At 36.0% G+C, this 25,763-nt stretch overlaps 2 protein-coding genes across 3 annotated transcripts in view; one reads left to right on the top strand and one right to left on the bottom strand.

Moving 5' to 3' along the window:
* Positions 1–2,426, bottom strand: part of CycC (cyclin C) — a 63,597-nt gene extending 61,171 nt beyond the window's left edge. Inside the window, exon 1 of one of the 2 annotated variants that reach the window (XM_081768512.1) lies at positions 2,176–2,426. In XM_081768512.1, coding sequence (XP_081624638.1) covers positions 2,176–2,207 — 32 coding nt within the window. In that variant the 5' untranslated portion in view covers positions 2,208–2,426. The remainder of the gene's footprint in view (positions 1–2,175) is intronic. The other variant, XM_081768513.1, reaches the window with a different exon arrangement.
* A 90-nt stretch (positions 2,427–2,516) lies between these two features.
* The window catches only part of LOC145692936 (mannose-P-dolichol utilization defect 1 protein homolog), a 253,385-nt gene continuing 230,138 nt past the window's right edge, over positions 2,517–25,763 (top strand). The window contains exons 1-2 of the mRNA XM_081768515.1: positions 2,517–2,756; positions 11,287–11,352. Coding sequence (XP_081624641.1) covers positions 2,669–2,756; positions 11,287–11,352 — 154 coding nt within the window. The 5' untranslated portion in view covers positions 2,517–2,668. The remainder of the gene's footprint in view (positions 2,757–11,286; positions 11,353–25,763) is intronic.

Below are 25,763 nucleotides of genomic sequence, written 5' to 3'. Positions count from 1 at the left end.
TCACGAACCAATTTGTGTTAGATGGCCACTAAAAAGCACAAATTCTATCTAACCGTGCCAGGGCAAGGAGGAGCTAATGAGTCCGCGCGGGGCTGCATTTAAAGGGAGAACGCGCCCAAGCTAGGAACACATGTTAGTTCAAGTTGCTAATAGTCAGGGTTTGAAAAAATCCAATCGCCTCCTCGCCAGTGGCGAGTACCTTTTTACATTTGGCGAGTATAAACATTGTGACTGCAAAATGGTCTGGCTGGTACTTGCAAAGAAGATTTTTCAAGCCCTGTTAATGGTACCAAGGCCTATTTTTTCTGCTTCTATATTTAACCACTAACATACTTAACTCAGGGTTTGCACAACTCCGGTGCAACTATTAAGAAATTGGGGATAATTTTGGACTTGGGGGTCCCAAAATCAGGTTAAAAAAAAAAAAAAAAATTACAGGTGAAATTAGTTTATCTTACGAAAATAAGGGTTCACTTGAGAAGACGATTCTACCAAACAGAAAATTATAGGTAACATATGATTTGAGACATTTTTTGTCAAGGAATGAGAGTGTGAATATAAGTATTACTGTGAATGTACAGCATAGTGAAATGAATTTTGAGTGACAGTGAAAGTATTGTATGTGTAATTGTACTCTTTCATTATCCTCGTATATATGTATACCCCCGTCACTGACGCGCCTGCTCCCTACGGACGTAGGGGGCCGCGGTGGCTCAGTGGTAGAGCGTTCACCTCTGGTGCTTGGGGTCTCGGGTTCAAACCCTGCTCCCGCCAAGTGAACTTTGTGGTGGACAAACACCGTGTGCGTGGGTTTTCTCGGGGTTCTCCCGTTTCCTCCCACTTTCTTCATTCCACCATTTCATTCATTACTCATCTTCACCGTCTCCTTTAGCCTAACCGGCATAACCGTGGGACGTAAAACTCACAAAATTTCCCTACGGACGTACCCCTTTGCTACAGCTCGCCCCTCGTCTGACTCGGTTAGATAGCATTCGTGCTTTTAAGCACCACCTAGCAGAAGCTAGATCGTGTTTCGTGCACTATATTTTTTATGGTATACATCCACACTTTATTTATACTAAGCCACCCTGAAGTCAATCTACAAGTAGTAATGGACCTCATTTAATGCATGCTCTGCTAAAAGAACTGAAAATGTAAGAAATAGGTTAATTCTAATTGCGTGGGAACAATGCAGACTATGAAGGTAAACACGGGCTCCAGAACCGAGTATCTTGTTTTTGTCTAAATTGTGATAAAGGTAGAAAACAACGAAGGTTCTAGAACACAGGTCCCTCATATACGTTAGTACCTATGTTGGTTCCTTTCTGTAGCAAAGTTCAATATTTAATTTAGATAGTATTGCCAAGCGAGCGTCAGCGAGTGAAGGCGGTTTAGAAACCCGCAGGGCACGTTGTTTTTGGTCTTTATTACAGCTAAATGGGAAGGAGGAGCTGTGTTCTAGAACCTTGCCGCCCTGAAGGGCTTCTAACCCCCTTTGCTCGCTCAGCTATTTTGTAAAATAATTAATTCTACCCCACACTAACTAGAATTTACCAAAAAAAAAAAGTGATCTCTACAAACCGTGAAGTATTAAAACTAACCTGAACAAACATGAAGTATTAAAACTAACCTGAACAAACAAAAAATAGACAATATAGCGAAAAATACGAATTTTAACCAAAACATTCTTTCCTCTAATCCAAAACTATGCCACAAATTGCGAACTACGCTTTTCTTATTCAATCTCATGAAAATTATGCTTTAAAATACTCAAACCATGATTATTCATAGGATCAAAATAAAAACTTCTTAAATTATTACCTTCCTTAACCCAAAACTATGCCACAAATTGCGAACTACGCTTTTCTTATTCAATCTCATGAAAATTATGCATTAAAATACTCAAACCATGATTATTCATAGGATCAAAATAAAAACTTCTTAAATTATTACGTTCCTTCCGGAACTTTAGTCTACTTCTGGCCCTCTTCTGCAACATTTACACGAAAAAACATAAAATACAAAGTTTTCATGTGTTTGAATAGCAACAGCATTATAATAAACTCCGTTTATTGGGTCTACTTATGTAATATATTCTCTATACTTTACAAACATTATGCAATAAATTCGAAGACATTAAACATCTACAATGATTTATAATTTTATTATACTTACTAGTGTGAACTTTGCCAGAAATTGCCTGCCATGTTGGAAAAATTCTTAGTTGTCAGTAATTAATGTAGTAGTATCACAGTCTTCTTTTCAAAATAAAAGGTAGTTATCGCTCCCATTTTACGACAGTAAACAATACATATCGTTGAATGTATAATACACTTATTTACACCTGATAAAATGGTTTATTTTGATTGTATTGCCGGAATACAATTTGTATTTACACATCACTCGTCAAGTTAAGCTTGCCAGTTGTCATTTGTTTCAATTGGAATTATGGGAATGTGCAAATACAAGCGACAAGTAGATGAACTTATTTCTACATTTTTGTTTTATGAATTTATCTCCTAAATCACGATATTATGAGTACTATAATTATTAAAAATTGGTAAAAATAGTCTTTTGTTTTTCAAAGTTGTTCTTTACTGGTTTCCTAATATAAAACCAAAGATCGACTACGTTTGTCAAGTATATTACCGTTGTCGTCTTGTCGAAGATGGCCGAGTACGTGAAAAAAACTCTTCTGCTTTTCACAACACCACAGTGTTATGAGGAATTTTTCCTAAAATTTAATTTCTTTAATGGTGTGTATATTTATTTACTTGGTATCTAGTACGTGAGTTATGTTAATTAAAATTGTGAATATGTCATTCCCATATGGTTACTTTCTAGACCGGTACCACTCGATAAGTCTTTCCCATGTGAGTTAGTAGTATTTGCCTTTTAATTATTATTGGAATGGATGCAAATTCAAGTATATTAATCAGATGGTGACTAATAAACAGTTTTGCGCATTTTCGTCCAAAGAACCGTTTAGATGATAAATTTGTTTTAAGATAATAAAACTAGATCTAATCTTACCTCAATGTCGAAGGGTACGTGCAGATTTACAATGCAGATTTGAAATTGTCAAATTCGGAACAATTGCCTCAAGTTATTCCTTAAGATTTTCTGCAATCTTGTTTTCCTGGCGTTTGCCAAAATAATTTCGTACAGATTGATTATATGCGTGGAAACAGATCTGGTATTTTAAAAAGGTCCATGGCAAACCGCATCTGTGCTTGCTTATAATACATTCTACATTCATATTTTCGTGCAGCATACCCAAATAATTATGCGGGTTATGTTTAGTAGAAGAGGTCCAGAAGCACGTTAAAGACAAAATTTGCAGGAGAAATGGATGATGCAAGTACTTAGACCTAATATAATGTAATCAAATCTAAACTAACCTAATATTAATAGAAGCAATCAAAATTTTATTTTATTTATTTATTTATTTTGAAAATTATGCTGAATCCCTACACTAACATACATGTAACATAAACTAACCTAACGTGAACAGAAATTGTTACATTTTTTAGAAATAATTGCTTGACCCCTTCTGCTAAACATTAACCAATTATGCATAGATTGTTTTTTTAATATATATTTTTGCAAATTTATGTCATGAACGATGTCATGAAAAAAAAAAAAAAATACTATGGCAACTACAAGCAAAAGTTGTTTCTGTTTCAAGTCAGGCCAGGGCGTAGTTGACAGTCCCACGCTGGGCTGCACTTTAGGGAGCAGGCGCGAATTGATGGTGGGTATGCGGGAAATGCCTGTTGTAGTTTTTTTTTTTTTTTTTTTTTTTTTTTGCGCAGAGACGTGAAATTATTCTGTATTAATTTTAACAAAATGAGTCCAAACTTCCCTAACACTAAGCAAAACCGACCCTACCTTACTCTACTTACTCTTTTAAAGTGTTCCTATTTATAGATGTGCAGCTGAGCGTATATTGTAAAGTTTACAAAAAAAAAAAAAAAATGCTGGGTGTACACTGCAAACAGGAGTTCAATTGTGCATGTGTGTTTACAATTAATTAATGCGATTTCCACAGTGACTTTTTAAGAAAATATTTTAACTTATCACGGTTATGCCCTTCTGGGTAAAGGAAACGGATGATTAATAAAAGTGAGTTATACTGAAGTTAAATTTTATGTACTTTCCCGCCGGTAGTCGAACCCACGATCATTACCACCAAAGGCACACGCACTAGCCATTAGACCAGAGGGGAGGGCTGTGATTCCCACAGTGTCTCAACGTGTATGAGATAGGAAATAACTATCGTGACAAAAAACAAACTGCTGTAAAAATTATTGTAATTACTAGTCAGAATCATCATCAGGTATTCGACTTCCTATAGTACTTGTAATGGCTTCATACTAGTAAATGAAGTGATACCTTTCAGTTTTAACAAGCCACGATTATGCCGTTTAGGCCAAGGGAGACGGATGATTCAGGTAAATAAGTTATGATGGAAGAATTGCTGGAATGAGTGTAGGAGAAACGGGAGTACCCGGAGGTAATCCATGGACCCGATGTTGTCCATCACAAAATTAGTTGGCCGGGAATCGAACCAGGGACCCCACGCAACAGATGTGAGCATTCTACCTCTGATTCTTCGTGTCCTCCGGTTTAATACTAGTAACCCTACTCTTGTAAACATAAAATACAATTCCTTTACCTTATGCAGAAATACTCCACCGTTGGAAATTAATATCTTTGAAGACAATTATCGTATATGTGCACTCACTCACGCATTTTAACCATAATGTTACCATTTTAATGACGGATTATTGTAAATCTGTACCGAAGGATTAGTACACAAGGTGCATGGTCTGCGTGTTATTTTTATATTTAGAAACTACCTCAAATAGCACAGAATAATTATTATCCTTGTTGATGCATAAAGATCGAGAAATGCATGTAGAAGCATGCAGTAATTAATGGATGAGTGAAGTAATTTCACCAGTTTTAATAATAACGAAATTGCAAGGTGCCATAAATTCCAATTTGGTTCCAAACAGAAGGCTGTTAGATAAAGAAAGCATAGAGCGGTATATGATTAACGTTTATTTTTATGTAATACGTTTTCTTGTCTTCAATTTATTATTCTTTGCAGTTTCTTGTTTCAGAAATTTAGGTAAAAGCTACAATTCTCTCTCTCATTATATGTATAGATCAATGTAAAACATTGCCATCGCCTTCCTCACTGGCCTAGTGCTTAGCGCTCGTGTCTTTGTTGCACCTGGTACTGGGTTCGATTTCCGATGGGAAAGCACAAAAAAATATAATTAAACAGAGATCATAATTGTAGGACGCTAAACTGGAAAACTAATTTCATGCTCACCACAGAAGAAATATAGCAGAGTTTTCTTCACCGCGTAACAAGTAGCGGTTTCGGAAGAAACTACTTCCTTCATCGGCTTGCGTAAAATCAAAAAGGATTTGAAACATGAAGGAGAATTTTGAACGGTAAAAAATCGTTAAACAAACACAAAAACTCAACTCGACTTGAACATTACCAAGAATATAAATATTAACATCGTACGCAGAGAAAACATATTGTTTATAATGAATGTGTATAAACCTTTAATTCAACTTCTCAATATTAAACATGGATCTGTTTTTTTTTTTTTTTTTTTTTTTTTTTTTATTTGTTTATTCATTCAGGGAGAGAGAATATGTGCGACTGGACCGTGAGTCGAACCCAAAGTCTCCGGGTTGATATTTCAAGTAGGGATGGAAACATTTTCCGGAAAAACGGAAAATTATTTTTCCTTAAACCGGAAAATTAAAAATGGGAACTGAAAATTTTCCGGAAACCGTTTTTTCTTTTTCTTTCAAAGATGGACATCTCCGATTTAAAAGAGGGAGAAAATGTACTGTGCATCGAATCTGAGTGAGAGCCCTCGTGGCTGTATGATTAATGCGGAAGACCCAGGTTCTCTCCCGGTGTGAGCTCATGTTCGGGTTCCACGTTTAAGCTGTAGGTCTACGTCTCGCATAGCTGAGGTACATCTAACGTAATGTGCTAGCTTCGAAGTATCGTTGCGTTTAGAATTAACCTCTCAGTTATAATACGTCAAATCTCTACAGCTGCTGTCGCGCTTTAAGCTGTAGTAACTGTTCGATGATCTTATCAATAGATGGACAAGTCATCGAAACACCGATCATTGGTATGGTGATTGCTCAATGAGCGAGAGCTCACTGAAGGAATGAAGGCGGTCATAGCACATCAGGAATTAACATAATCTAGATCTTATTGTTAGAGAATTAATCGAAGCCTTGTAGCAGTTAGTCTTACTTTATTGTATTCGTTGGGTACCTTTGTTATAATATGACACGTTACGAGAATATGTGCATTTGGACTCTACTGTATGCTTACGTTCGATATGTCATAATGACTCCAGAATCAGTAGCTTACATTCGGTATCGCTTAAGCCAGCCATGCAGATTTCAACAGGAATATAGCCGTAATACCAATCCTAATTTAGTAAACTATTAGCGCCATGGTACATTCATTAACATAAAATCGTCATTTCATCATAATTCCTATATTTTGTCCTCACTTACTATTCATTTTATATTTCCTAACATTCATTATGGATTTTGGCGTATATCAACAAGTAGACTGCCATTCATGAGTACAAAGGATCTGCTTAATATATAAACAAAGAAATTAACACGATATATGAATATGAGTGCAATTACAATGCCTAAGTATCTATCTTCTAATAGCATACAACCGCAAAGGTGTCTAGTTATGGATAACCACATTATATTAGGTGATACTGCATACATAGGAATGACCAAAAGACATATTGTCACCAGATTAAAGGAACATATTAGGGGATCACGCGAGGATAGAGAAGCTGCTATTAGGGTTGTCAGAACATCTCTAAATCAGTAAACAATCAATACGAAATCTGGAAGTTTTACATCAGGCCTCTTCTAATATAGCAAGGAATGTACAGTATTTGAAGGATATTACGTTAGGGTAGAGGACCCATTATTAAACTTTTAAAAGAGGAACATTCAAAAAGACTGGGATTCTATTATTACTAATTGCATTAACGAAAACAAAATTTTAGGATTTCAAAATGTTTCATTATAATCTATTTAGTTGTAAAAATCACAAAACTTATAAATTATTAATTGTAATAGTTATGAAATTTGCAGTAGTGTTGTAGCTAGCAACTCTGGACTTCCAGAAATTTGAAGCGCTCATTGGTTGATGAGCATATAATGAAGATTAGTGCAAGAGGATCGCACTAAATCCTAGGAAACATAAAAATAGTTGAATTTATTCAAATATTAAAAGATTAAGAGCTCTTAACGGTAAACTATTAAAAAAAAAAATGTTCGTGAATACCTCATATAAGAATACATAATATAGATAGATAAATAGATATAGATATATACTACGTACCACTGTTAGTTAGTTGTAATAACTATTATGAACATCTGGATAGAAAAATAATTTAAGCGCTTTGCCCTGAGGAAGATTGACCGATAGTCCAACTAAAATATAGGATAAAATACGTAGTGAAGGAAAATTGCAGGTACTATTATATAAGTCATTTACTTACTTACTTACTCCTCGGCGCTACAGTCCATGTATTACTCGGGCCTCCTCAACTACACGTCTCCATCCTTCTCTTTCCATGGCCTTGGTTCTCCATCATCGTATTCCCATTTCTCTCAAGTCTTGTTCTACGTTTTGTAATCATCTCAACCTAGGTCTTCCAGTCAGTCTTCTTCCCCCTGGTCTTCCATTTAGCATCCTTTCCGGTAGTCGGTCCTCGTCCATGTGTTGAACGTGACCTACTCACTTTATTCTTCGTTGTTTAATGTGTGCTACTATTCCTAAACCTTTATATATTTGGTACAGTTCTTCATTTGTTCTTATCCTTCACAATTCCTCTATCGTTTTAGGTCCGTATATTTTTCTCAAAATTTATCTCACCCATCCCAGTAATGTTTCGTTTCCTTTGGTTAGTGTCCATACCACACTAGCATATGTCACTAGCGGTCTTAGGATTGTCTTATATATGGTTTCCTTTGCCTGTCTTGATATCCTTTTGAAAGTGATAATTTTATGTAACTCATACAAGCACCTATTTCGTGCTGCTACTCTTGTTTTAATATTAGTTGTTATGTCATTTGCTTCCGTTACTGTTGTACCAAGTTACTTAAACTGATCCGTTTGCTCGAATGTATAATTCAGCATATTTTTGTTCTTTAGTTACCTTGCGCTTCTTCGTGTTGTAACATATATTTTGTTTCCCCTTGTTTGTGCGTAGGCCGAGGTTTTCCGCTTCTCTTTCAAACTCTTCAGACGCTCCTGTTAGGGCCGGTTCCGTCCGTGCTGATATTACCACGTCGTGTGCATACACCATGTGCTGTGTTAGCCTATTGTTTATGCATCCTTCTGGGTTTGTTTTGATTGCTCTTACTGCTTGTTCTAGTGCAATGTGAAAGAGCACTGGAGATAAGGGGTCTTCTTTCTTAGTCCACTATTTATTTCAAACTCTTCCGATCTTATGTTTTGTACCTTAACTTCCCCTATTGTGTCTTTCAGCGTAATTCCTATCAATTTCATCAGTTTGTGTGGTAATCCCATCCTTTTTTAGGTTCCTTATTGATTCTATTCTATTTAGGCTGTCGTAGGCTTGTCTGAAATCTATGAACAGATTATGTAAATGTATATTATATTCGTATGTTTTCTCTGTCATTTGTCTAATGGAGAATATCTGGTCTAAAGTTGATCTTCCCGGTCTGAATCCTGTCTGGTATTCTCCTAGTATTTCTTCTGCCCATTTTGAGACACTTCTATTGAGTGTTACTGCTAATATCTTATATACTGTTGCCAAAAGAGCTATGCCTCTGTAGTTGTTGCACTCCATTTTGCTGCATTTTTTGTGTATAGGTACGATTTCTGCCATATACTATTCTTTGGGCATTTCTTCCTTTATTCAGATTTCAGATATCAGATGATGAATTAGCTTGTGGAATTGCGGTCCTGCCTTCTTCATCAGTTCCGCCGGTATCCCGTCTGTCCCAGCTGCATTATGATTTTGTAAGCATCTTATCACCTCTCTTATTCCTTATTCATCTGGTCCTTTTGTTATTTCTTGTTCGCCTGACTCCCGTCCAAATTCCTCTGTTTCCATATCGTCCATTCTAGGTCTTGCTCTATTGTCTGTTTCATCTTCCATCTTAGGATTTAGCAACTCCTGAAAATATTCTCTCCATTTGTTCGTGATCTCCTTGTTCTGTGGCGATTGATCCATCGTTTCTTCTGCATGCTTCTACTCTTGGCTGCTATCCTATCCTAAAATATTTAATTCATTTGTAAAATTTCCTGTGCTCTCTAGCCTCAACTCCTAAAGGTCAAGCTTTCTCTCTCTCTCTCTCTCTCTTTCCTGTTCTCTTTTTTAGCTTCTTGTCAGTTTCCTGGCCAATGTTCTCTTTTCCTAGTATCTCTCTAGGCTCACTTTGGTTTTCATCTGTATCCACTTTCACCTTGCTTCGATCCTTTCTTGGATCATTTTATCACACTCTTCGTCATACCATTCCGTTCTTTTATTTCTTTCTCATTGCAATCATTTTTGTGCCGTATCTTTCGATACTCTTTTTATAGCTTTCCATTTTTCTTTGACGCTTCCTTCTTACTTCCAGTGAAGTTCGGTTCTTTTACTTACCTCCTCTTCGTATTTTTGTGTAATTCCTTTCTCATTAAATTTACTCAAGTGGTAACTTTAGTTTTTTCTCTGTGTAGCTGTTTTTCTTCATGGATATTCTTTGTTTGTATTTGATCCATGACTAGAAAATGATCGGTATTGCAGTCCGCACGTCGGTAGCTTCTTACATCCTCAATATCTGTCGATGTTTTCCATTGATCATCACAGAATCTGATTTTTTGTCCGTCCATCAGGAGAGATCCAGGTTTCTTTATGCGGAAGAAATGTGCTGCGTATTTTCGTATTTCTTGTTGCCGCAAAATCTGTCGTTTTTAATCCATTTTCACTCGATTCTTCATGCTTACTATATTTCTCTACTGTTAGTTTCCAAATGTCTTCCTTTTCAATCCTTGCGTTCCAATCCCCCAGAATTATTTTTACATCATGTGTAGGAGAATTATCATATACTTTTTCTAGTTGATTATAGGAGAAGTCTTTTTCCATTTTCTTTTTCTCTTCTGTAGGGGCGTCGATACTAATCAGAGTAATATTAAAGAATTTTCTTTTTATTCTTATCTTGCATATTCTTGAATCTGTTGTTTAATAGTCTATTAGCTCATGCATAATTCTCTTTTGTATAGCAAATCCTGTCCCGAACACGTTTTGTTTTTCTCCACTGTTTATTATTATATGTTCTTTTAGAGGTATCCGTTCTACATTTTTTCGATCTTATTTCTTGTAAGGCAGCGATTTGTATGTTGTATCTCTGTAGCTTATTCTCCAGATTGGCCTAGGCTTCTCACATTATATGTAGTCAATTTCACCTCCAATCCACACCAAGGTCATCGTTCTCTATTGCTCGTCCGGCTCATTCTTCGTTGAAGTTTTTGAATTATTATTATTATTATTATTTTCACTGTGTCGGGTTGTTGTCTTTACTCCTAACCCCCAAACCTGGGGGACCGGGAGTTTTCTGTCGAGGTCATCTTCCCCTAGCCTTTGTAGGTTCTCCTACTAAATACAAGGCAACTCACTCTTGATGTAGGTGTTCAGCATGCACATCGCATGGACTGTACTCCTGTTGTCTTGGACAACCCAGTGATTATATTGCAGAATATTACTGACGGTTGAATTAAATAGTATATGGTAAAAGGAGATTTGTTGGTATTGTTGTTGGTCTGAGCCAGTAAAATTGTTTTTTGAAGGAGGTAATTTATATCTGTGCATTCTATAGGAAGTTATTACAAAATGAGAGAACGGAGTATAGGACCTGTAAAATAAATAAGTACCTAAGTAAATAAAAATAAAAATATAATACTTGCAAACAATCATCAATCTCATTCTACGTCATTTACGGTCAACATGCATCTCTACGTTATTAACCTACAGAATATCACTGGCCAGTCAGCCACACTTATTAAGGTTTGCCCTAATAAGATTGCTACTTCTGAAAAATCGTGGACACCTTGGACATTTAACAAAATGAGTAGTTACTAAAAGTACGTAAGGAATACTTATTTATATTTTTAAGATTTCTTTTAATAATTTTAGATACTTTATAAGAAGAATTTTTGTATAATTAATAATTTTCTTATTTTATTTTCAGTGCCATGTTTGAAGAGTACCTTAAGCAAATGTCTAGGATTTGGTATTATAGCCGGATCCATGATGGGTAAATATCTTATTCTTTTTTCTTATAATTGTTCTTAACTATAAGTATATTAAAGAATTTCCTTGCATAATTTTTAGTTATTTCAAATGCACAAATAGGCACAAAACAACGATGGAATAGTAATAGTAAAAATAAATAAATAGAAAAATAAAAAGTAAAAGAATTGTTGGACTGGCGGGTGCTCAAATAATCTCCTCCCGATTTCCGAATTGTTGCCCTACCAGCTACCAATAACGTCAGTGCTATAACTAATGCAACCTCCATTTGACACAATCTTATATAAGCTCTGCACACAAGGCGTCAGATGTATCTCTAAACATAGGATTCATAATACTGAATGTTGTAAACTCATTTTCTTAATTGTATAATCCACAATTATAGGGTAACAAAAATGGTACTTGAACAAGAAAGTCGTAAAAGTCATGTAAGCGAAAATTTCTACTTTTTCCCAAAATAGCCTTTTTTTTTTTTTTTATGGGGAACAAAACCTCTGTCCCAGAATAGCCGACTTTTTTGCTTGTCTACCCAAGATTTCTTTGAAGCTACATCATATGATATTTTTCAAGAGAGAAGGATTATTATATAAAAATGTCCAGGAAGCTTTAGTAAGAATAAATTAGTGAGTCGTTTTATTAGTAATCATTTGTTAATACACTACAAATATTTTTAATACAAATTATACTATAAGTAGATATTAGAGATTTTTCGGTACATGAATTGAAGACCGCTCAGACCTGGGAACATTATTTGAGATAATAGCAGCAGCAGCAGCAGCAGAAGAAGAAAAGTTGACTAAATTATATAGTAACTATTTACTTTAACACATATAAAAGGTGACGCATGTTTTGTTCAGGTTAACAAACACTAACTTTTTTTTTTTTTTTTTTTTTTTGTCCCCTGGAATTCGTTATTGGATGCTTACTTTCCTGGAATCAATTTACATACGTTGTGTAAATAATTATGTGTAAGATAGTTTTATGTGTAACTATTGTTCAGGTTTTAAACTAGTGTGTGTAGATAATTATCATTAGTCAGAAAAGTGATTGTTGATATTAGTTTCTTAAAGGACTACATAAATAACGTAATCTTTGTGACCTAATTCCTTCACTTAGTGTCTGACAGTCAATGACAAGAGAATTGGTTGTCAAAAATCATTCCAGGAAAGTAACCGTCCAACATGAATTCCCAGCACACGTTCGTATATATATATATATATATATATATATAGTGGTTGTTAATTTTCATGGAATTAATTAGTGGATTTGAATTTGAAATTCGTGGATGAAGAGAGGTTAAGAAATAACAGTGAAGGGAAGCGAAACAAAATGATGTGTCTTTTCCTCCTCATAACAACTTCAAACCCATCAAATTCAATCCATTCCTAGGCTCGGAAGAAAACATTATGATAGCCCACCGAAAATCCATCAACTTAATTTAAAAGTAGGAAGGACAGTTTTATTGCTATGGATTTCATAGTTCGCTGTGAAATCAGACCTACTAAAGGGCACAGATCTAAACTTAGTTTCGATGTAACAAAAAGCGGAAAAAATCTCATTGCTTGCATATGTTTACGTTGTATTTAGAGCTAGGTACAAGGGGCAATTGTCAACTCCTGAATTTTTGAAGGGAGTTCGGTCCCTAAATATAAAATGTCAAAATATATTATTTATTTACTCAATATATTATTTATTTATTCAAAAAGTTATTTAATATCGTTTTTGAATACAGGGTGAGTCTACAGTTTTATGACACTCTTTTAGTTTGAAACTTGAGAGAAAATGTGAAATCTGGTAGTTGGAGGAGGTGGTGGTAGAGAGGAAGACGCATCTTGTAAGGTATATGGCAACCATGGCCTCCATCACGAAATCCAGCATCTTGAATACAAGGCTAAATTTCAAAGGGTAAGGGATCATGTCGCACATCTAGTAACACCGGCGTGAGCGGAGGCTCCAAAGGTGTAATTGTTCCTGCCATATCTTATATAGTTTGTACGTTATGAACAAGTTAGAAAATCATCTACCAGCAGCACGCTACAGCGTATGTTCTGTATGATAGCCATCCCGCCTAACGTACAACCGTAGTTGCTGTATCTACTCCAACTGCACATGCAGCAGAATGTTATCTTCCTCAGTGTTGACTTAAGGCAATAAGGTGTTGATAAGGTATTCCACGGTCTCTTCCCAATGCTTCCTTGGATTTTTTAAATGTTGAAAATGGTTGGTTTTTAACTTTGTGACTTATTATTTTATAGGGTTCTTCTCAAAGATCTACAGGGTATTTCAAAACAACACCGATAACGTTTGGGAGGTGATTTCTGACACCAAGATAAGACAAAAAGTATAGACCAACCTGGTGTCACAAATGTTTCCTTTCAGAGTTATAGGCTGCCGAAAACATGAAAAAATGAAGGTTAAAAGCCCGTAGCCAAAGAACTATGGGACCTACCGTTGTCGGGTCAAGACTTCACTTAGGAACTAGTATGCGCCCTATCTAAATATGTAAGTGTCAGAATCCTGTTGTACTTCCACAACAATTTTTATAGAGGTAGTTTGGAGCAATTCAAATTAATGCCGGTAGCCGAACTCCCTCTATAAAAATTGTTGCTTGAGGACCTAAGAATTCTCAAATATGTATTTTAGGATAGTGCACGTATTAGTTCCTAAGTGAAGTCTTGACCCGACCACGGTAGGTCCTATAGTTTTGGAGCTATGGGCCTTTAAAGTTCATTTTTTCATGTTTTCGGCAACCTATAACTCTGAAAGGAAGCATTTGTACATCCAGGGTGGTCTATACTTTTTGTCTTGTCTTGGTGTCAGGAATCACCTCCCAAACGTTGTCGGTGTTGTTTTGAAATACCCTTTATATTTAAGTTGTTCTCAACATAGGATTCCCAACTCTTATTTTTAGCTCTGTCATTTTATTTTGATAACTTTCTACATTTGTTTAATCTCTCTTAAACAAATTGATTTCTGTAGTGTTCTGATTTAATTTCGTAGCTTTTCTTGTTTTTCTCTTCAAATTTTGCAGTTCATTGGTCCAGAACGTATTCTTTTTTTTATTTGTAATTGTGTTGTTTCTGTTGATTATTTTTTTCCCCCTCCTTAGTTGTATCTTGTATTTTCTTGTCCAATTCGTCTACCATACATTCTTCTTTAATTTGGGATAGTTTTGTCTTCCAGAATATCTTCCAGTTCATTTTTTTCCGGATTATACAGAAGCTTTTCTCCTCCCTTGTTATTTCTTCTATGTTTGTTTTTATAATGTCGGAGATTACATTGTCGTCACTGTGGCCACATCTAACATTAGAACATTTATTATTATTATTATTATTATTAGAACAGGATTTATAAAGGTAATACCAGTGACAGAGGAGTTTCCAATTATAATGACTCCCCCTTAAATGAACTACTCTTAATAGATTTCTTCAGCAGCCGAGCTGTCAAAGAGGAGAAAAGAGAAATTAGATCAGAGAGAAAAACAGAGAAGTGGAATGTAGGGTAAAAGTCCTTGTAAGTGTTCAGGATAAGCGATACATGCTTAGTGAACTAACAGAGGACAGGAAGACAGAAAATAAGAAAGATTTGTAGATGTGAATGACACTGCAAGATCAGAGAGTTTCAGAATTCGTAATTTTATAAGAAAATTAGTTAAATTCAAGACTAATGAACCTTTTAAGTGTACTAAGACACAGATCAGTAAAGTTAGAAGATTGGGCCGCGTTTCATTTTTGAATTCTGAGGATATTCTTATAAAGAAAGTTTGATGGTCAAGAAATAGAAGAGCTGTGGGTACCACATGACCTTCGGGCCTCAGTTTGCTATGCAGCACACGTAGGAAAAGAACCAAGGCACCCCTCTCGGGCGGATTTGAAAATAAAACCTGTAGTTAGACATGAAAAAAGATGTGCTTGGATTTTGTAAGTGTTTGTAATGCGCCAGTAAACTGAATCTGTGCCTAGCGCATTACTTGATATTTGGACAAACGGCAATTTGAGTTTTGATCTGTATCTCAGGATGCTAAAACTGGAATTTGATCCGTATTATATGATTTTACAATTTAAATCTAAAAATAATAATGATAAACTTTTTCGAATCGATATTAGTAAATAACCGATTTGATTATATACTGTACATGTAAGTTTGTGTTTGTGATAAATAATTTAGGTTAAATATGCAGTTGTAAGTTATTCAAAGTCTCGGATCAACATGTTTAATGCAAATAGCAACTGTATCATATTAATATTTTTGTCTCTGATATGCAGCTTTAAAAAATAGGTGAGATACAATAATTTATGTTGTAATGATGATTATCTCGATCATTTAATGTTAACCTTGGAAACAGCTCTATGGAATCTAATGTTAAGTAATATGATGTAATATGAATTATTTCAATGTAATGAAATATATTCTACGATAGTTGTTGTATAATTAATATTTAAATATATTAATACTCCATGAATATTTGCTAGTGTAAAATGTAATATAGAAAAGCTATTCAACATTAAGGAATTCGAGTAAAAATTAAATAAACATTTGTTGTTTTTCGTATGCACCTTACTGCATGAACGGGTTGATAATTCATATGATTTAATGCATAGTTTGATAATCTATTTGCCTATTCTCCGTATGTATGCATCGAATGGTATAACCCTGTCCTTTACTGTGCGAGTTTCTCATCAGTACACCGAACCTCCAATCTGTTTACAATGGAATATGTACCTGTGCGAGGAGGTGCATTTCAAGTTGTACATTTATATAACAAACACTATACCTCGAGATGACAAGTTCATTAGTAAGGACCCTAAAACACAATTATATGCCGATAATTTGGGCCTCGTTGCGAACTAAAGCGGGCGGCTATCGATATTGTTTTATACTAAGGATGCCTTCACCAGGCTGGTGAAACTTTACCCGGTTAGCTAAAATAATGGTTTCCAGTATAATAAATTTCTATTCAGAGTTTGGTTATCACAAATCTCTTGTGACAGATAATCATAACGTCTTTGCTGGCGTTTGTGACCAAAAACTATGTAATTTATAGGCACGAAGATGCAAGAAACAAATAACGGCTAACTTTTTTAGTACGAAACATTTATTACAGTCCTAAGGGAAACAGTAGCGAGAAATAGACAAGGAACGTTAAAACCTTGAACAGTATTTATTGTAATAAGCACAAGAATTGGGCTCCAGATATAAAGATGATAGAGTTTGCCCTCAACTTACATGTAAGCTCCACAACGAGATATCCCCCTCAAATTACAATTTTGCAGATGAGGCACCTTTTGATGAAAACGGCGGTAGATACGACATACAAAGAGAAAAGAGAGGGGAAATTTTATACTTGAAGTACATGGAGGAGCTCAAAGAAAGGCTTGAGAAAGCGTTTGATAGGGCAAACAAGATAGAGGAACGGGCACAAGACCAGTATTGTAGAATTTACAATAAAGAAAGAAGAAACCCGTTGAGAGGAGACATGGTGTGGCTTAATAGGTAATCAGGATTTCTGACCCCACACACAAGATCTCAGCTTCTTTTTTAAATCGCTGTGGAGGCTCCTGGGAGAAAAGAAACAAGTACCGGCTAACTCTTTTCTAGCACGGGACATTCGGAGTGGTCGCGAGCTATTCCAACAAATATGAAAATTAGCCACCTAGCAATGTTGCCATTAAAATTCATAACCATCTAGAAAGAAAAACAATCTTAAGAACTATACAAAAGTAAAGGATATACAAAAAAAGTAGAATATATATAATAATGAAAGTAATAAGTATAAAATTGTGAGAAAAAAGCCTATTTGTCTATCACAAGAACAAAGAAGCTATAAATATTTTTGTTTTCACTGCCACATTGTCTGTCACCTGAAAGAATGTTTTGTCAAAGAATGTTTTCCTAGTGCAACCCAAACATTTCAACAAGCTTTTAATTGCGACGTTGTGTATCAAGATATTTATTTCAATTCCCTTCATTCTACGTCCGCATAACCTTCATTTTCAAAGATTCTGTACCGAACACAAATATGGACTTCCAAATACATGTAGTGTTTAATTGACAAGCAATATGTTTGTACGCTTGTAACAGAATTCGAACACACATCACGTATATGTAACATAGTAATATAGAGCACATAAACTCCTTTTAAAACATGTCAACTCTTTTTGTCTTTAATATAACGTATACTCTTATACAGAGATCAATACAGATAGACTAATTGAAATCCCTGTTCATCGCAGGAGAAGAAAGTTTATGGAAGATATTTGAAAATATATTTGGCTCCCTTTCTTTCCCTTAGGCAGCTTACTTGAATAGAAAATAAAATATAAATTCCCAGCTGATACAAAAGCTTAACTATGTAGTCAACTTCATTTTAAACAATTCAGTGTTTCCCCGAAATATTGAGACAGACAACGTTGATGTCATTTTTGTATATTGAGAAACATGTTACAGAAATTACTCTCTCTTCCGCTTTAACCCTTTAGAAGATCAAGTTTCGAAGACGCTAGACAGATCCACTTACGTTCAATAAGGAGTTCATACACCAAAGTTTCAACTCCATAATATGATGGGCTTGTGAGAAACTCTACTTTTGGTATAAATGTAGAATCCTCTTCCTCTCCTCTAAACGAAAGTGGCATGATGAAAAACCGGCTCCGAGCCAAGTGCTAACTATGTTCAGACATTCATTTCAAACGGTTAGCTTCTTTTCCATATAAGGTAACAAACAACATCGATTTCATTTGCATATAGCTAGATAATAACAACCTAATATTCGAGTATTTCGCTCAATGGAAGTCATTGTGTAGAGAAATAATTGACCACTACATGATCAATATTAATATAATGAAATTTTCGAGTAACTTCCAGGGTCCCCTGTTAAAGGGTCGTGAGAAGCAAGCAAAATACTCAACTCGACTAACTAGTTGGCATTTTCCTGTCTCAGTTTTTGTTTCATCCTTTTTATCTTCAGTCGTTTCTGATTTATATACTCCGGACGAATTTACAGACTCACCCTGTATGTATAACGATAATCGTAAAGAGGGCACAATGACTTAGTTATAGAACACTCCCCTCTGGTGCGAGGAATTTCTGATTCGATCTCCGGCTACACGAGTTTGTGTGGGTAACATCGTGTCCGTGGGTTTTCTCAGTTTTTATATTTCCTCCCTCATTCTTAATGTACGAATAATTAATAATCATTCATTTTCATCAATCATGCGGCGTCTTTAGCCTCAAAAGAATAATCGAGGGACATCAAACTAGAAATTTCGTTTAAATTTATTAATTTCTGCTTTTATTGAAATAATTGTGTAAACCTATTAGTTTATTTTCCTAGAAAGTATATATTTAAAATTTCATATACGAGGGACATTCTGAAAGTAAGTTTCGTCAATTTTTTCACATGAAAACTTTATTGTCAAACACAAATACACAATTGCATCATGGACTATACATCTTCCACTATTTTTCGACATAGTCTTCATCGATATTGAGACATTTATCGTAGCATGCAATCAGTTTGAAGAAACCACTCTGGTAAATCTCGGTGCGCAACGATGCAAGAAATTGTCGCACAGCCTGCTCCACCTGAGCACTGTTTTGGAAGTGATGTCCCGAGAGTGTGGCTTTCAATGCAGGGAACCGGTGAAAGTCCGATTGGGCGAGATTGGGAGTGTAGGCAGGGTGATCCAATTTCTCCTATTCGAAACGACAGATCTGATTTTGTATGAGTCTTGCAGCATGTGGTTTTGCGTTGGCGTTCAAGAGCACAACATATTCCTTCATGAGCCCTGATCTCTTTAGACGAATGGTGGACTTAAGTTTGGTTAGGGTGTCACGGTAGCGTATCATTTCATTTATTTGCGTGTTTCATTAGCTTACAAAACACGAGAAATTCTCGTGTAAGCATTACAATTGTCAAAAAAGAAAAAAGTGAAGTACCTAAGATATACATCATGCATCTTTCTAAAATATATATATAAAAAAAGAAGACATATAGTTGGATATATCAAGTATAAAAACGTGACAATTTACATCATAATTATTTAACTGTTTGTACCACACCAGGCATGTACTCACGAGTAAGTATCTGTTATCAACTCTTCACTTAACGAATCATTTAAATATTCTTTAATGGTATAATAGTACCTTTCAGCAAGTAGATTAAATAACGTCTTATCAAGAATGGAAACATTAGTCATATTCGTCAAGTACAGAGGAAGTTTATTATGCAACCTGACAGAATTCATATACACGATTTTGTTTATGTTAGCATATTTTTGATGCATCACAAATATGTCACTATCTTGTCTCGTATTATGGCTATGAATATTTTTGTTAAAAAGAAGATACCTGTTTTTCACAGTAAAAAGAATAGATTTATAGATGTATAAGCTGGAAAGTGTTAAAATTTTTGCTTTTATGAAAACCTCTTTACATGTCGATTTTGTTATTAATCCAAAAATTATTCTAATTGCTTTCTTTTGCAATCGGAAAGTGCTTAAACTATTTTCAGCAGTTCCCCAGTGTACCTAGTATTATGCCAAAGCTAATTAATGAATTAAACTTGACGTAGTAAAAGCTAAGAAGTGCTTCCCTCGACACAGTATCTTGAAGGTTGTATAAAGCAAAAGACACACTACTTAGTTTCTTGTTTAAAGTGGAGATATGAGCAGACCATGAAAGATCGTCACTTACGGTTACACCTGAAAGCTTTGTCATGCAAGAATATTGGAGTAAGTGGGAAGATATTTTTATTCTATATGATATATGCAATTTTCCTTAAAAATGAAAATGTAAGATAATCGATTTATCATTTATAATTAATCTATTCGCTGTTAACCACTTCACTAATTTGTCCGTAAAAATGTCAGATTTCCTCTCAAGTTCTTCTATTGATTTTCTTGTTATAATCATACTGCTGTCATCAGCAGATAAATACATTTTACTGGATACATATATTCTAACAAGTCATTTATATATATATATCAGGAAGAGAATAGGACCTAAAATGGAACCTTGGGGAACACCTCTGATTACAGTTGATAAAGACGAATAAGTTGTTTGAAACCTATCTGCGGCTACTTTTGATATTTGTACCGCTTGTTGTCTACTGGATAAATAAGAGAGAAACCATTGTGAGTTACTCTAATACCATAACTATACAATTTACTTAAAAGAACAGCATGATCAATTGTTTCAAAAGTTTTGGACGGGTCGATGAATAAGCCAACAACATACTTACTGTTTTTTTTTCTTTTTTTTTAATTCAAAAGCCATCGCAGCGATGTTCCCCTCATGGAGAAAATCAAGGAGAATCACACCTTTCGCGTCCAGAATACTGTGGCCATAACCTTCCCCGCGGAGGGTGACACTTCCTCACTGGAGTGACTTGTTTCCTCACTGGTGAACTGGAATGCTTCCACGTCATTGAAGTGGCCTTGATTTCTGGGGTAAAGTGTTGCACCCATGTCTCATCGCCTGTGATGATTCTGAACAAGAGCTCATTTCCCTCTCGCGCATACCGCATAAAGTGCTCGAGGCTGATTTCCATTCTTGCACTTTTGTGATCCGGGGTCAGGTTTCTCGGCACCCTCTTGCAAAACTTTCCGGTACCCAACACATCATGGAGCATGTGATGGGCCTGAGCACGACCAGTACACAGTGTGGGCGCCACGTCTTCACCATTATGCACTTGCCAGCTAACACCATGTCCTGTACTCTAGCAATGTTGTTTTCATTCGTAGATTTGGAAGGACGCTTACTTCGACCTCTTCCACTGAACATGCGACACCAGCGACCATTTGACGAGACGTGACCTCTTCAGCAAACACGGTCTGTAGGCGTTCATGGATGGCAGACACTAGTCTCACGTGCAATTCATACCGGATAACAGCACGCACTTTCACTGGTGACCACATTGTTAGCACACGTTTGTCTGCCATCGTGATTTATACTCTAGTAACCTTGGGCCCGCCAGTTTGCTGCTATTGTCTGCGCTCTGTGTATGCGCCATTCCACCTCTGCTGACGCTCTTTCCGTCGTTGAACTAGCACAGGGTGAGATTTCTTATGGTAATTGTTCGTTTCACCTGGTGTACCACATTCTTGTTCAAAACAAATTATGAAACTTACATATGACAATATTTCGCATGAAGTTTTCAACTGTTCTTCATCAATGTTTTAATCGAATGCCAGTTCTTGTAGCAGAGGGAATAAGATTTCAACCCTCATTTGTCGTGTGGCAACTTTGTACGCTAACCACTTGATTATGCCGCAAGGTTGTAAACTTAATTCATATTAGTGATTTTTCCGTTACTTTCTCGTCCTTGCCTAATTATTTGATGATTATTTTCTTTAATTCACTATAATATTCTTTGGTGTCTATAATTCAAATATTTCGGTACGATGGATCTATTATATTAAGTTAGATGCTATTCCATTTGGAATATTCTTTAAAAGATAAATGTGTTCTCGCATTTGAATCAGAGTATGCCAACCAGATTAGTCTCATTGGTTGCAGTTGAAACTATAGATACGATTTAGTGACTATTTTCTTACATAATGATTCTCTTTGCGCGAAATACTGAAGAACTAGATGAACACCTCCTATGTTACTTTCGGCTCAAGAGTATATGAAAGGAAAAGGATTTACGATTTGGTTTAATATATATAATGCAATGTACTATAATTTATTTATAATTTTCTTACATCGATACTCTTTGCAGTAGAACGCAAATTCTTTGTTGAAAAAATGTAAACAGGATTCGAACCTATGCCAAAATGAAGTTCTGCACGCAACTCGGTTATGCTAACCACTACACCAAGAGAACTTCATTCTAGAACTTGTCCATCTGTGTATATTATTACCTTGGTGATTTACACTCCGTAGAAGCATGAATTCTGTATCATTCAGTAAGCCAGATTTTGATTTAATTTGCCTTTTTTTGTTATATTTTATGACCTCTTCTTATATGACAATTGCATAGGCCTATTTACTTGACTGCAACATCCAAATCTCTGCTCCAAATGGTTAGCAGAATAGAAAGAAAATAGATTTTCCTGTAAGAACAGATCTGAGGGACGTAAGGATCTAAAGTATTTTTTTTTAACTTACTTTTTTTCGTCGTCTAGGTTTCCTTGGTCAGAAGTGTACAAGTTGGCTTCAATAAGAATTCTCTGTCTTAATAATATTTCTTTAAAAGATAAGGAAGAATTTTTTTATTCTTTTAGACAATTACGGGCATTTGTAAGGAATGCATGGATAGTTCTTTATTTCTGAAAATATCTCTTTTTTTTTAAAAAGAAAATATTATGTTTACATATCTTTTTCCGAAAAATTATCATCCTCATCGAAGCAAACTTGAATATCCATATTTCATATACCGGTATAGAATAACTGGTGGTGAAGTCTATAATAGGTAACGTTATTAGCTTTATGTGCTTTACACATTAAACAATTCGTAAGGAAAAATATGTATCAACACATGTCTGAGCCACGGTGTATATGTGGTGATACCTGAAAGTCAGATGTGTACTACTAGCGGGAGTAAAATATAAAGATAACCAAGAAAGTTAGTAGCTTTTTCACTCACCACTTTCGAACATCGATATGTCACCTAAGTTGTACCTGGATGATCAAAAATAGTCACCATCAGCATCGAAAACCTTCTGCCAACGTTCTGGAAGGCCATGAATTCCACCGCGGTAGAACTTGGTGAACCGTGAAGCGAAGAAGGAATCAAGTGCATTTTGCACCTCTACTAGCGATTTGAACTGGCGTCCTCGAAGGTGATTGCCCAAGGAATGGAACAGGTGATAATCGGACGGCACAATGGCGGGGGGTATGGCGGATGCAATAGTATTTCCCATCCAAGGCATAGAATGGTGCCCCGGGTCATCCTAGCCATGTGGGGCTTAGCGTTGACCTGTAACAGAAGGACCTCTTCGCGATTCAGAAGTGCTGGCTTCAGAGTTTTGAGTTTTTCTTGAACACGGTTTAACTGCAGACAGTACATATTTACATGGTAGCAGTTCCCGATGCACGATGCCGCGAGCAATTTCACCAAACATACAGGAGGACATTCTTCTGGTGCAGGGTTGGTTTCGGCTGTTTTGGAACCGATTCATGGGATGCTAACCAATGATGACGGCGCCATGGAGCTTCGTACAGGACCTACTTCTCATCACATGTCAACATCCTGTCCAGAAATGGCTCCTTCCTCACACGAGACAGCAAAGAAACACAGATGTCTTCTCCCGTTGCCTTCTGGCCCGGAGTAAAATCACGTGGGACCCATCGACCCAACTTGTAGTGCTTCCCAAGTTGATGAAGGTGCTGCCGAATGGTTTCTTCATTTCTCCACTCACACTGAATTGTAATCCCAGTTCCTCACATGTCTGGCCACTGTTCGCCTCAGTTGCTCCTGAAGATCTTCATTCTGTACATGTGTTGGTCTTCCGGCACGTGGTGCATCTTCCGAGTGTTTTGTCACTGTCCTTAAACTTGTTAAACCACCGCTGCACTGTCCGCGTAGTCACGACACCCTCACCAAAGGCCTGATGCTGATGAATCAACTGTTGAAGTGCAGGAAAACAGACAAATTCTGTGCAATCTCCGTCATATATTGAGGAGGCACCTCTGTGAGTAAGTCGTTGGCAACGCTTTGGCTTCAATTTCACTGCTTTAGAAGACTCATACTGCGCATGCGCTTCGTGTTTCTCACCTCGTGCTTCTGTGATCCAAGGCGTTGTTTAGAAAGTCAACGTCCTGAGTTTTCTACTTGTCTCAAGCGTTACCAAATCTGTAGATTTATCTGTACATATACAGATTTTCTATAGCAATACGGAATACTTTTTTTTTTTTTTTGGTGGGGAGAGAGCATGATCTACGCACTTTTTATTGTTAAACATATAGTTTAATTCATAAGTTAAGAGTACAATCGACTTCTTGCTAAAATACATGTAAAGAACACGATGGAAAGAAACAATCATTTTTCTCAAGATCCACTAAAGCTGTGTTGAAAGGGTGTTAATGATTAAAAAAATGTCTATACGTTGGGTTTTCCATCCTGACTTTTTCTTTCCCTAATTTTCATTGACTTTGTCGTTATCCTCAGAACTTACAGTTTCGGACCTCCGATTACTGTTTATAAAGCAGTAATCCAGAAGTTTCTACACAAAGAAAGACGACTCAAGCTGGAATTTAAGTAATTGTAAGTAAATAATTGCTTGTTTTTAATTTTCAGTTTCATATTTTGAGGATATATTTACTTGTATAATTATTGTAAGGGGCGCGGTGGTTCAGTGGTAAGGCGTTCACCTCCGGTGCTTGGGGTCCCTGGTTCGATCCCAACTCGCGCCGTGTGGACTTTGTGGTGGACAAACACCGTGCTCGTGGGTTTTCTCGGGGTTCTCTCGTTCCCTCCACTTTCTTCATTCCACCATTTCATTCATTTCTCATAATCACCGTCTCCTTTAGCCTAACAAGCATAACCGTATGACGTAAAACTCAAAGATGTCATTTTTTTAAAAAATGTATTCTTTACGTAATAATATCCTTCTTAATTCATCTTTATAATTTGCAGACTAAATTGTTAAAAGAAAACTGCTATTTATAGGTTGGCATAATTAGGACAATTTGGGAAACGACTATGGTCCCTTACTTCCGAAAATTGCAAGAACTTTCATGCACAGACTATATTCAAGAAATCGATGGGTCGGGAAAGTATAGTCATCATTAAATACTCGTGTGTCGAATGCAAATGTCACTAAAATAGTTTTTGGTAAATTGAGGTCAACGTATTATTATCGATCAGTTAAAAAAAAAAAAAAAAAACGTGGGTTGGGCCCATCTTTGCTCCTGGGGAGAGGGGGTCCTCTCCAGTTTCGGCTGTGGTTGTGAGGATTAATATATTTTTCCTCTCTTGCCAACGCCTAACATCCACGTCAGGAGTAGAGATGTGGGTCGGGTAAATACCCAGTGGGTAGGTAAATAAAAATGGGTATTTACCCTTTTCGTATTTACCTACCCAAAAAATGGGTATTTTACGAAAATTCAATTATTATAAAAATTTAAGAATAATTAACCATACCGATGAACATTTTTTGTATTTTATTAATTACTGAAATTGTTAAAAATATTACACTACGGATAGTTTACACAAAAATGCATACTATCCCTTAGTTTTATAGAGATTTTTGCAATACGTTATACTGTTGCAGAAGTGCAAGACCTGGCAACACCACAGCACTAGCTTGAATATCAAGAAAGAAAAATAATCGAGCATTGGTTACGCATTGGTCTCTGCCTTCAATACTAGTCTTGTGCTGTGCTCTGACTGTTCTGCAACTTGGGATTGCATGAGTTTCTGTCTAAACTATATTCTCTCGCTGTTATATCAAAAGTGTTTTGAAAGAC

This window comes from Thermobia domestica, chromosome 8 (genome assembly GCF_964235325.1).
Source record: "Thermobia domestica chromosome 8, izTheDome1.hap1.1, whole genome shotgun sequence".
In the NCBI taxonomy this organism is placed as follows: Eukaryota; Metazoa; Arthropoda; class Insecta; order Zygentoma; family Lepismatidae; genus Thermobia; species Thermobia domestica.
The sequence above is the reverse complement of the archived record's forward strand: the minus strand, read 5'-3'. Positions and strand labels throughout refer to the sequence as shown.